At 47.9% G+C, this 13,045-nt stretch overlaps 3 protein-coding genes across 3 annotated transcripts; 1 reads left to right on the forward strand and 2 right to left on the reverse strand.

Annotated features, from left to right (window-relative positions):
• Positions 1–497: 497 nt before the first annotated feature.
• Positions 498–1,359, reverse strand: LOC123430758 (vacuolar iron transporter homolog 5-like). Its single transcript, XM_045114597.1, has one exon. The coding sequence runs from the start codon at positions 1,300–1,302 to the stop codon at positions 670–672; it is 633 nt and encodes a 210-aa protein (XP_044970532.1). The 5' UTR covers positions 1,303–1,359; the 3' UTR covers positions 498–669.
• A 2,535-nt stretch (positions 1,360–3,894) lies between these two features.
• LOC123430759 (vacuolar iron transporter homolog 5-like) lies at positions 3,895–4,788 on the reverse strand. Its single transcript, XM_045114598.1, has one exon. The coding sequence runs from the start codon at positions 4,699–4,701 to the stop codon at positions 4,069–4,071; it is 633 nt and encodes a 210-aa protein (XP_044970533.1). The 5' UTR covers positions 4,702–4,788; the 3' UTR covers positions 3,895–4,068.
• Positions 4,789–11,288: 6,500 nt separating this feature from the next.
• On the forward strand, positions 11,289–12,609 carry LOC123430760 (probable xyloglucan endotransglucosylase/hydrolase protein 25). The gene is made up of 3 exons (XM_045114599.1): positions 11,289–11,632; positions 11,728–11,927; positions 12,055–12,609. The coding sequence occupies exons 1-3, from the start codon at positions 11,345–11,347 to the stop codon at positions 12,476–12,478; spliced, it is 912 nt and encodes a 303-aa protein (XP_044970534.1). The 5' UTR covers positions 11,289–11,344; the 3' UTR covers positions 12,479–12,609.
• The last annotated feature ends 436 nt before the right edge of the window (positions 12,610–13,045 follow it).

Raw genomic sequence — 13,045 nt, forward strand, 5'->3', positions numbered from 1 at the left:
CACCCATGTACTCGTGGGTACTTTTTTTTTGCATGTTGACATGACACTTTTCTTAATACCGATTTGGGAAGATAAAATGTTTGTATGTCTAACGAGCCAACAACCATTTGATAGACGCGTCCAAATAAGTTAGTCGTAGGTAGGACAGTTTTTGTGTTTCGTCCCTTTTAATGAAGTTGAGCCAGATCTGATCTTGGTGTGTAAATTTTTTGAAATCTGACTCTTCTTTTACCGTCGGACCCCTTGGTGGTAGGTTATGACAACCTACCGCTGAAGTCCCTGGCGATAGAAAAATGGCCTACTAATGCAGTGGCTCACGGTAACATATGGAACCCTACCGCCTAGGGGTTCGGTGATAAGCACGCACGCATACTGTGTCTGTAACTTAGATTTTTTTTTACGATAAACGTGCAACCCTATTACTAGTGATCTCGGTGATAAACTGTTATACGCTACCGTCATGAACCTGGCTATACGAAAAAGATCAGATCTTGAAATTTGTGCACACTACGTAAGATCTCGTTAAACTTCCTCAAAATCAAAAGGTTAAGACAGGAAAGTTGTCCGTCGTAGATACAAGTACTGTGTATTTTATTCCGAGAATAGTATGAACGATGCCCGTGCATGATGTACGTAGGCGACGATGGCGCCGAAGGCCTTGTGAGTCTCTCATATGCCGCTGGCCCGGAAGAGCCTCATGAACCCAAAGGTAACCGCCATGGCGGTCAGCCCGCCGACCACCACCCGCGCGCACGACCTCGCCACGGGGGCCCGCCCGAGCACGGCGCCCACGCACCCGAACGCGGCCAGCGCCAACGTCGCCACGACGACCACTACGGCGACCCGCAGGTTGTAGCCCGCGATGAACCCGGCGGCCAGCAGCGGTAGGAGCGCCCCGACGGAGAAAGCCAGCGCGGAGGCCGCGGCGGCCTGGGCTGGGCTCGGCAGTTCCTTCTCCTCGTCCCCGCCACGCTTGCCGGCCTGTTCCAGCTGCGCGATCTCCACGTCGCGTTGGGAGCAGACGGAAACGTACTCTCCGATGGCCATGCTGCACGCCCCGGCCAGGAGGCCTGCGAACCCGGAGACGACCATGGCGCGCGCGTCGGGCTTGACGGCGCTGACGCCGAGCATGAGGGAGGCCGTGGAGACCAGCCCGTCGTTGGCGCCCAGCACCGCCGCGCGCAGCCAGTTGGCGCGCCCCGCGAAGTCGAAGGACGACTCGGAGTCGTCGACGTCGCCGCACACCACAGCCGGGTTCTCGGCATCGACGACGGCAGCCAGCTTGGTGTTGTTCACGGCCATGGCGACTGGGAGCTAGTGAGATGGTTGGGTTCGGGGTGGCAGTAGTGCTATTGTGCAGTGGCTGGCAGCAGTAGTGTGACGAACACACGCTCCCCTGGTGTGTTTTTATAGTGAATTTGAGGAGCTATGAGGATCGCGTCTTGTGTGGTGTGGGCATGCTGGTCGTCTTCTTTTTCACCCCCGATGTTGGGATTTCCAGCTTTCATGCCGCTATGGCTAGTGCGTACATGCAGCCACATCTTATTTGAGCTCCGGTATTGCGCGCCCGTGGCCACCACGATTACACAACTACAGTACATTAATCGACCCATCGTGCTTGCTGAGTGTACATCATATCAAAATCAGCAATGCTACATATACATAAGTTTACATAGATTTTACAAAGGGATAGACTTTGATTTGAGATTAAGAGAAATGAGGGTCCCACCCCTCTTAAAAATAAGGGGAGGCGTGGTTAGTTAGAAAGAAAGAATCCTAGCCAGAGTGTAATTTAATGTAACTCTTTGTATATCTAGCATTTTTGTATTGAAATAGTCTACAACGACTAGCGATAATTTGGTCGCTTGTTTGCTACTCTCTTCGTCCGGAAATACTCGTTGGATAGATGAATATATCTAGATATATTTTAATTTTACATATATTTATTTGAAATTATTTTGACGATAAATAATTTCGAACGAAAGGAGTATTACTCAGTGATGAATCTTGGAAGAAAATGAACGGGGCTCAAAGTTAAATGTGTATATAAAAATTCAAAAAGTCTTAATTCTTTTGTATAAATAAGGTCAAGAAAATATAGAATAGTAGTTATTTTCCTTTTTTAATTTTTGAAGGGGGATGTCGGTGTCAAAGCCGACGGATCTCGGGTAAGGAGTCCCGAACCGTGGATCTTGGATCGACGGGTAACAAGAGATAAATGTGACAATGTTTACCCAAGTTCGGGCCGTGTTGATGGAGGTAAACCCTACGTCCTACTCTTGTTTATATTGATGATGAAGTATCGAGTATAGAGTTAATCTATGTCAAGACCGTATGTTCTGGTCTAAAACCCTATGAGTAATGATCTTTACGTGTCTCAATATGAGATTGGCTATCAACCAGCCTCGCCTCGGTTTATATAATGCATAGTAGGCCTATGATTACAAGAGTCTTAATTGGCTATAACTACTGGAATCAGAGATTTTCTCATCAGCCAGTTCTTTGTCGTGTGTTGGCTGATGGCAAATAGCCTCTTTGTCGTCAGCTTCTAGAAAACATATGGCAAAGGGCCTTTTTACCGTCAGCCATATCTTTGTCGTCTGCCAGCTGATGGCAAAGAAGGGAAATGCAGACGGCAAAGGGCACAGGCCTCACCCTCCCCCCACTTTGATGTCTGTCAGCAGATGGGAAAGAGAAGGTAGGCAGACGGCAAAGATACGGCCTAACGACCGACGCACCCCCGGCCCCCACCCCCTCTTTGCCCGAACAAAGGGCTGCCCAGCAGCCACGAATCAAGCCAAAAGGCAGTAGTGCGCCCGTCGCCGATGGAGACAGAGGAGACCGCGTGCTACACTGGCATGAGCTTAGCAAGTCAGGACGAGTGCTGGCCGGGGAGCGAGGCAGCCATCGTCGGGGTTAGGAGGGAACACCCGAGTTTAGACCACACCCGACGAGCCCATGGCACGTCTTGGCCTCAGTGCAGGCGGTGCAGAACCTTCATCAGGAGACATCTGTTCTGGATGGGAAGGGCACGGACCCCGAGCCCACCCTCCTCCTTTAGACGTAGAACACGGTCCCAAGCGATGAGGCATTGCACGCCCAAAGCCTTGTCCGCGGCATCCCAAAGAAAGGAGCGCGCGGAGCGGGGGGCTCCATCGCAACCATAACGTAGGTACGGAGAGCATCCAATTTTTTTTACGGTAGGTGTGCAACCCTACTGTCAGGCAACGGCGGAATTAAGCCTAGGGAAAATTAATGGGGCTATATGCTCTATGTGTAGTGATAATAGTCTTTGTAATACCTTCTTACAAAATACAAAAAATCTATAAAATACACCATTGAAGCTAATTTAGCCCTAGGCATAGCCACAAGCTAATTCCTCCCCTGCTGTCAGGGACCTCCGCGATAGGTTGCTATACCTTACCTTCATGGACCACGACAATATGAAAAAGGTCACATCATGAAACTTTTATACACGCTAGGATCAGATCTAGCTAAACTTCTTCAATGGGTCAAAACACGAAAATAGGTACAAGTACTGTCAATTTTATTCCGAGAATAGTATAAACGATGCCCGTGCATGATGTACGTAGGAGACGGTGGCCTACGAAGGCCTTGTGAGTCTCTCATATGCCTGGCTCGGAAGAGCCTCATGAACCCAAAGGTGACGGCCATGGCGGCCAGCCCGCCCACCACCACCGCGCGCACGACCTCGCCGGGGGGTGGGGGGGCACCCAAGCATGGTGCCCACGCATCCGAATATGGGTCGCAGGTTTTGGATGCACTGTCGATCCAAATGTTAAATAGAACGAACGCTGAACGGATGGGCAGCCCAAAAGGATAAAAAATGGATAAAATAACCGTTCGTTTGAAGACAATAGTACACATGGAAAGGAATTGAAATCACTTGATTTAAACATTTTCATTTGTCGTTTTATCACTAACAGAAAGAAAATATGTCACCCGGGCTAGTAGTACTTTAGTACTTTATTCCCTTCCGAGATAGTTATGGACGATGCCGTACGTGAGTACACACGCGAGAACGGCGACGAAAGCCTTGTGAGTCTCTCATACGCCGCTGGCTCGGAAGAGCCTCATGAACCCAAAGGTGACGGCCATGGCGGCCAGCCCGCCCACCACCACCCGCGCGCACGACCTCGCCACGGGGGCTCGCCCGAGCACGGCGCCCACGCACCCGAACGCGGCCAGCGCCAACGTCGCCACGACGACCACTACGGCGACACGCACGTTGTAGCCCGCGATGAACCCGGCGGCCAGCAGCGGTAGGAGCGCCCCGACGGAGAATGCCAGTGCGGAGGCCGCGGCGGCCTGGGCTGGGCTGGGCAGCTCCTTCTCCTCGTCGCCGCCACGCTTGCCGGCCTGGTCCAGCTGCGCGATCTCCACGTCGCGTTGGGAGCAGACGGACACGTACTCTCCGATTGCCATGCTGCACGCCCCGGCGAGGAGTCCCGCGAACCCGGAGACGACCATGGCCCGCGCCTCGGGCTTGACGGCGCTGACGCCGAGCATGAGGGAGGCCGTGGAGACCAGCCCGTCGTTGGCGCCCAGCACCGCCGCGCGAAGCCAGTTAGCACGCCCGGCGAAGTCGATGGAGGACTCGGAGTCGTCGACGTCGCAGCACGTCACTGCCGGGTTCTCGGCGTCCGCCACGGCAGCCAGCTTGGTGTTGTTCACGGCCATGGCGACTGGGAGCTAATGAGAAGGAAAGATGGAGATGGTTGGGTTCTGGGTGGTATTGGTAGTAGTGGTATGCAGTGGCAGGCAGCAGTAGCGTGGACTGTGGAAGACACACGCTCCCATGCCGTGTTTTTATAGTGAACTTCAGGAGGCATCCTGTGTGCGTGTGTTATGTGTGGGCATGCGGGCCTTCTTCTTTTCTCCCCCAGTGTTGGGTTTTCCAACTTTCATGCCGCTATGGCTAGTGCGTACATGCAGCCAAATCTTTTTCCTCCGGTATTGCGCGCTCATGGCTACCACAAGCACATACCTATATTAATCGATCTATCATGCTTGCTGAGTGTACATCATATACCCGATGAGTCTACAACGACAAGCTATCTAGGATAATTAGGTCACTTTGCTCCTACGGACAACAGAAGCTATTATTAGATTATCCGGTCCAATTCTTCGAACACTTGAAAGTTGAAACGTGTGTTTGCCAATTTCATCCTGAATATAGCTCTGACTTTTATTGTTAACGTTACGGGGAGGTAGGGTATATCTATTCCTTTTGCAAATCTTTCCTCGGCTAGTGGGCCGGCAGCTAGAATATGTGTCACCGCTTAGTTCTTGTTTAGTACGTACTTGTTCAATAAAATGGTGATGATGCTGACCAATACTGTTGAACTGAAGGCCATATACAAGGATATAGCATGCTGACGAATATACTATGTTCGAAATATGAACGATTTACCTTATGATTTTACTAGCAAAAATAGTAGATAAATCATGACAATCAAAACAATTATAAGACAAGTCATGCGATCATACACAAAGTATGTAAGTAGCATTTGAAGTGGTGAGTAGGAACATAACATATCTAGAATAAAAACTAGAACAAGAAGTTGCGGCAGGAACTCAAACAAGAAAAACACGAACACGTCCTGAGTTGCAGCAGCATCAGTAGTGGGATTGGCGTTGACGTCGTCACCGGCCATGTTGTCAAAGAGGTTGTTGACGTCGGGGAACAAGTCATCATCCGGAAAGTGGTCGTCGGCGTACGTGATGACTGAGTTGCAGCAGCATCAGCAGTGGGATTGGTGTTACCGTCGTCACCGGCCATGTTGTCAAAGAGGTTGTTGACGTCGGGGAACAAGTCATCATCCGAAAAGTGGTCGTCGGCGTACGTGATGAAGAGGCTAGTAGGCCTATTGTCGCGAACAGGCAGCGATGTGGCAACAATTTAGTCATCGGCTTGGCTCATTTCCGTAACCCGCGGCGCATCGTGACGAGGCGGCGGCGAAGGAGGAGCGCGTGTGTATGTCTCTCTTGTTCTCATGTTCATACATGTGTATAGACATCCTCGCTTGTAAGGAGGTTCAACTCCTACCAAACTAGCAATGTGGGATTAAACTTTAGTTCCACCTCTTGTCTTGCACGAATGGGTTAAGTGGACCTCTAGGATTAATTAGGAATTTCTGAAAATGGTCATTGGGCTGGCCCAAAATGGTTAAATTTCATCAATCCCCCACCAGATCCTAGAGGCACGCAAAATTTTCCTTTGATTCCAAAACAATGATTATATACCGGTACTGCAATGGATATTGTTAAGTTGAATTTCCACCTAGAACTCTATGCTACACTAGTAAGCAACTTGAACAGTGGACTATACCTTGGACTTCAAGTTTTCTGCGAATCTAGCTTCACATACAGCCTTGACCGATACTAGGCTTCCGTGGGAGTTCCCCGCAGGTGGAGCTTATGTGTCGTACTCCGAGGCCTTTCATGAGTTTACTAGAGAGCACCCTACTCTCATAGATTGCACATTAACAATCAGACTCATATAGGTATGTTCTTCAAAAGATGTTCTCCACGACAGCATCTCTGTTTCAATAAGCCACTTAGAACACATTAAGATATACTCCCTCCGTTCCAAAATATAAGGTGTATTAGTTTTTTAAAAAGTCAACGGTTGTCTATGTTTGACCAACATTACAGCAAAATATATAAATACTTACAATACCAAATATATATAATATAAAAATATATTTCAAGGTGAATCTAGTGATAATGATTTCATATTCTAGATATTATTATTTTTATCAATAAACTTGGTCAAAGTTTGAGAACTTTGACTTTTTTGAAAAATAATACACATTATAATTAGGAACGGAGGGAGTATATCAACGTGCCATGCAGGTTAGGAAAGTATTACATCTTCATGAAGTGGTATTATCAATGGTAAGGATATTTTCCTCTGAGTTGACCAACGGCTTGTCTTCCACATCTAATTCACGGGATCTCCGATCACATAGAATAGGTTGCCACCGTGAACAACTCATATTGTGGGTCTCATGCCCATCTCCTTCGGTGCATTATCTATCACATTACCTGATAGACCCTATCTATCACATTACCTGATAGACCCTTAGTAAAAGGATCTGCCGGAATTTTAGATGTTTGGATATAATCCAGTGCAATAACTCCAGACTTTCTCATTTTCCTGATATATTTTAACCTTATGTGAACATGTCTTGATGACTTCATGCTATCCTTTGAACTACTCACTTTGGCAATCATAGTTTGATTGTCGCAGTTCATAAGAACACCCTATACAGGTTTCTCAACAACAAGTAACTCATTCAAGAGCCGATGAAGCCAATCTGCTTCGACCGTCACTAGTAAAAAACAGGCCTTTGGACCTAAGCATTAGTCCTAGTTGGCTTTTGGACCGGGACTAATGCTGCCACTAGTCCCAATTCATGAGCCTAGGATTTAGTGCCGGTTTATGGGGAACCTCTAGTCCCGGTTCGTGTTACTAACCGGGACTAAAGGGGTGGTGGCAGGCTGGTGTCAGGCTAGGGCCATGTGAGCCCCTTTACTCCCGGTTTGCAACTCCAACCGGGACTCTACTCCTCATTTGTAGCACCAACCGGGACTAAATATATCACTATATATAGATGCTTCTTTCAGCCCGAGCTCATCCTCTCCATTTTCTATTTTCTCTTCCCCTACTCGATCTCATTCCTTCATTTTTGCCAAAATTTGTCAAGATTTGAGGCACCTCATCTATTCAACTATTCACAAAGGTTAGCAACTTTGTCATTTCATCTCTCATTGCTAGATTAGCTCTTTCAATGCTCTATAAGTATAGTGATTTGTGGGTTCTAGTTTGGGAGTAATTATGTGGGAGTTTATTTTATTTATATGCAAATTCAGCTCAAATTAACTTCTTAGTTTGCATCTCTGTAGGTGTGGTTTACTTAGTGTCTTCCCGTCCCCGTCTTAACCATCGTCAATCACCTGCACCGTCTCGTCGTCGGCACCACCTTGGTGATCCTCTTGTTCTTATCATTTTTATACAAAAAAATCTTATTAATTTGTATGATTTAGATAGTTTTCTTTCCTGTATGATTGTTTGGTATACATAGTGCCATGTCTTGATATTCGTCCCCGTCGGCCCTCGTTCGGTTTATGATTCAGATGTGTTCTATTCTTTTTTATAAGTTTTTGATGCATTTCTCGTTTATACAATTATTCCCATCAAGTTGACATATATATTTTTATCTAGGAGCTGGTATGTGAACCGGAAATGCAACCGATCCTCTTGTCAAGAAGTTAAATTTAGTTGAAAAATAAAGCGAGTATTTGAAAGAAAAATTGAAAAGAATTGAAGAAGAGAAGATGAAATTAGATTTGTATGTTGCCGATGTCGTCGATGATCACAATATCAAGATGGATGCAATGCGCTTGAAGATTAGAAAGATTAGAAAATATGCTATTAATAAAAAGGCTTGGTATCACTATGTTGTTGGATCAATTGTTACCTTAGTTGCTATCTTGGTTGCATTTGTTATTGCATTTAAATGATTTAACTAGATACTCTTGTATGTTGTTTGATGAGAATAAGTGTGTATGAACTTCTATTAATTTGGTCTTTTCGGTCTTGTGTAATGAACATGAACCGACAATGGATGTACAATGACCGACGCTCTCCCCAGATCATTGATGGCTTGCAGAGTTTTCTACGTGCGGGTGAGGCAAACCAGCGGCATGGTTTTATGTCTTGTCCATGTGCTGTCTGTAAGAATGCGTCCAGTTTTATGTCCGGCTATAACTGTTGGACCAAGCACAGAAAAAGAAGGGGTTCTAGTGGAAGAGAATGAAGAAGAAGAGGATGATGATCGCTATCCTTTGTTCCCTGAATACGATGATACTACAATGGGGAAGAAGCTAAAGTAGAGGCACGAGATGAGCCCGCTGATGATATTGGTCAGTCCATTGCTGATGCAAAGAGAAAGTGCGCAGGTGAAAAGGAGAAGTTGAAGTTGCAGCCCATGTTAGAGGAACACAAGAAATTGTTGTACCCAAATTGCCAAGATGACAAGAAGAAGTTGGGTATCACACAGGAATTGTTGCAATGGAAGGCAGAGAATGGTGTATCTCACAAGGGTTTTGAAAAGTTGATGAAAATGTTAAAGCAGATGCTTCCAAAGGACAATGAATTTCCCGACAGTATGTACGAAGCAAAGAATGTTATCTGCCCTCTAGAATTAGAGGTGTAGAAAATACATGCATGCCCTAATGACTGCATCCTCTACCATAGTGAGGAGTACGAGAATTTGAATGCATGCACAGTATGTGGTGCATTGTGCTATAATATCGGCTGCGATGACCCTGGTGACAATGTTGAGGGCCAGCGTCCCAGGAAGAGGATTTCTGCTAAGGTCATGTGGTATGCTCCTATAATACCATGGTTGAAAGATTTGTTACAAAACAAAGAGAATGCCAAGTTGATGCAATGGCACAAAGAGGGAGAGTTGAGAGTACCCGCTAATGGGTCGTAGTGGAGGAAAATCGAGAGAGAGTGGCCAGACTTTGGAGATGACGCAAGGAACTGTTGGTTTCGTTTAAGTGTAGATGATATTAATCCTTTTGGGGAGCAGAGAAGCAATCATTGCACCTGGCCCATGACTCTATGTATATATGACCTTCCTTCTTGGTTGTGCATGAAGCGAAAGTTTATTATGATGCCACTGCTCATCCAAGGCCCCAAGCAACCCGTCAACCTTGTCTTGTACTTCAAATTGATCATTGTACTCTATATATATGTCCATGAGGCTCAAGCAATACAACAATTATTCCATCAATCCCTCTAGGAATTAAAATCACTTGATTTACACATTTTTATTTGCCTTTTTTTACTAATAGAAAGGAAATAAGTCAGCCATTGGCTAGTACTTGTAGTTTTTTTAACACAATACACACGTAAGTGTTCACATACACGCGCATACATTCATTTTTATAAACGTACACACGTACTTGTTCCTCCTCGAGCAACACCGACAGTCGGAGGGCCAAATCTATGGTGAACGCGCAAGCGAGGAGGCCATGGCCGCCATGGTCACTATGATTTTGAACTTCGTTGCGGCGCAGCGGGTGCTCTACGATGCCGCGTGTGCTCAACATGCCGCTTTTAACGAATAGGCGACGCAACCGGATGCGGATACATCAACAGCTGCGCCTACGATGCCGCGTGTGCTCAACATGCCGCTTTTAACGAATAGGCGACGCAACCGGATGCGGATACATCAACACATGCACACGCGCTGGCAGCGCAAGCAGCCAAGGATGAGAACGCCTACAGCTGCGTGTTCTACGCGTCGTCATCCAACTTTCAGTACACATGTAGCATGTGGACGGTGACAAACAATCCACGTCCATCGTCGACCTCACGTCCACGGACACCGGCGACGGACATGTCACATACTCCTCCGAGGATGAGTAAGGCATGGGAGGCGGCAGGACCTTGTGTCCTATGTGAACTGGTCTCTCCTCATGTCCTATTCTTCTTCGGAAACTGCATTTTTACTTCATGGATTTTATTTTATTTGAACCCCGTCGACGCTCATGGAGAAGATAGATGGATCCCAGATTATTTTCTTGAAAATACGGGCACCTAACTTCCGAGTCCAACAGTAATGCACTACTGTCCTTGAAGAGTAGTCGTATGCATGTTCATAGGAAATTCAGGTCCTATTATCTGCACCCTGAAAAGTGAAAAGCACACCACCAAGGGTATATGTGCAAAAAATGCTAACATTCCAGATCGATATCGGTGCATGTAGGATGTATCATATTCATTTTTTTAAATAATGTATCATATTCATTGTGATACATCTCTCCCTCTTAACATAAGTTCAGATAGAATGAACATTAAAAGGACAGATCTTGTCAGTGTAGCCCCCACCACCATATCATTCCATATTTCCAATGTCTGCTCTGCTCCGCAGTCACAGCAATTCTGAAGCCACAATCTTGCCGCAGTTCACTCGTCGCCGGGCACGTAACCAGGTGGTCAACTTCTGGCATCTCTGCCCATCTCGCGTTGCCATTAGCTCTGAACCTTCGAGCATTTTCTATGCTTAGGTCTTCACTGGACGAGCAGCCAGCCCATGACTGAACTTGTTTACACCTTTCAAGAATTTTAAAGGCGTCGCCGAGTTCGATGCGATCGATCCGGCGGCATCGATCCTCATGTGCATTTGACCCCGGTAATCCTGCCGCACCTTCTCTCACTGGAGTCTGCATATATCCTGCACTTGACCGTGGCTGGCACGCTGCCCCCGCACACTACAGTCACTCACTTCACTCGACAGGAACCATGGCGTTGGCTAGGGAGCGCCTCCTAGCCAGCCTATCGGCTCTTGCGCTGATGATCGCCGCCTGGGCCTCTCCGGCCGGTGGTCGCCCGACGACGGACCAGCTGGAGATACTGTGGGGGCAGACGCAGGTGCTCAACGACGGCAATGGCGACCAGACCATCGGCCTGACGCTGGACCAGGCCATGGGGTCGGCCTTCAAGTCCAAGACCTCGTACCTCTTTGCCCGGATCGACGTGGACATCAAGCTCATCCCCAGGAACTCCGCCGGCACCGTCACCACCATATATGTAAGTGACCGTTCATCGTCTCGTCATCCATACATCCATGGCTTGCACGAGTTCCTGGCAAGATAATGGCATATGTGTCGTGTGCTGTGGTGCAGTTGATCTCGGAGAAGGACTGGAAGACGCACGACGAGGTCGACCTCGAGTTCCTGGGCAACGCCACCGGCCAGCCCTACACCCTGCACACCAACATCTTCGCCAACGGCGAGGGCGGCAGGGAGATGCAGTACCGCCTCTGGTTCGATCCCACCCAGGACTTCCACACCTACTCCATCGTCTGGAACACAGACGAGATCCTGTAAGCCTCATCCTGTTCCTATTGTACACACCAGTACACTGTTCGACATGTCTGAAACTCTGATTTGAATGCTTTTAAGTTTCCATGGCATTTATGTTGCCAAGACATTATTGGGCTGTATCTGCAGGATCCTGGTGGACGGCGTGCCGATCCGGCAGTTCAAGAACCACTGGGACGCCGGCGTGCCGTTCCCGGTGTACCAGCCGATGCGGCTGTTCGGCTGCCTGTGGAACGCCGACGACTGGGCCACGCAAGGCGGGCTTGTAAAGACCGACTGGTCGCAGGCGCCGTTCGTCGCCTACTTCCGGAACTACACCGCCTCCGGGTGCGCGCCCAGCGCCGGCGGCTCATGGGCGTGCGGCGAGGACCCGTCCGGCACCGGCAGCAGCAGCGGCTGGATGGACCGGGCAAGGGGAGGAGGGCGGCTGGACGACGACGTGAAGCAGCAGCAGCAGCTGAGGGAGGTGCAGGGCAAGTACATGATCTACAACTACTGCACCGACGCAAAGAGATTCCCCAATGGCTTCCCGAAGGAGTGTGGGCTGGCTTAGGAATTACTCTTACTAGGATCGATAGAAGTGATTGTGATGATGGAGCTGGCATGGGTGGTAGATGTGTGTCTTGACAAGAACATTATTTCATTCTTCTTTTGGCTATTTATATGAACGGCAATTCAGAGTTTGATTTCTGGACAAAGGAAAACAGAAGCAAAAGAACCATTTCCTCTTGTTTTCTTAACACAGTATAGAAGCATACGCTTTTACATGGGCAACCATTTCTGGTCATATATGTACTAAGAGCAACTTCAACTGCGGATCCAAACGTACAATGAATTTGTCCGTTATTTGTCCGTTTGGGTCGGCCGCCCGTACGACGTCTTTCCTGTTTTAGATTTGGATCGACAGTGCGTCCAACGCACCGACCCATTTTATGTCCGCAATCAACATATATTAAAAGAAGGACCGATCATGCCAGCGACCATGTTTCATGTCAGCACCATGGCAGCGGCCATGTTTCATGTCAGCACCATGCCAACAACCATGTTTCATGTCAGCACCATGCCAGCGGCCATGTTTCATGCCAGCATCATGCCAGCATCGACATACAATGTCGGCCTC

Source organism: Hordeum vulgare, chromosome 2H, assembly GCF_904849725.1.
Source record: "Hordeum vulgare subsp. vulgare chromosome 2H, MorexV3_pseudomolecules_assembly, whole genome shotgun sequence".
Classification (NCBI taxonomy): domain Eukaryota; kingdom Viridiplantae; phylum Streptophyta; class Magnoliopsida; order Poales; family Poaceae; genus Hordeum; species Hordeum vulgare.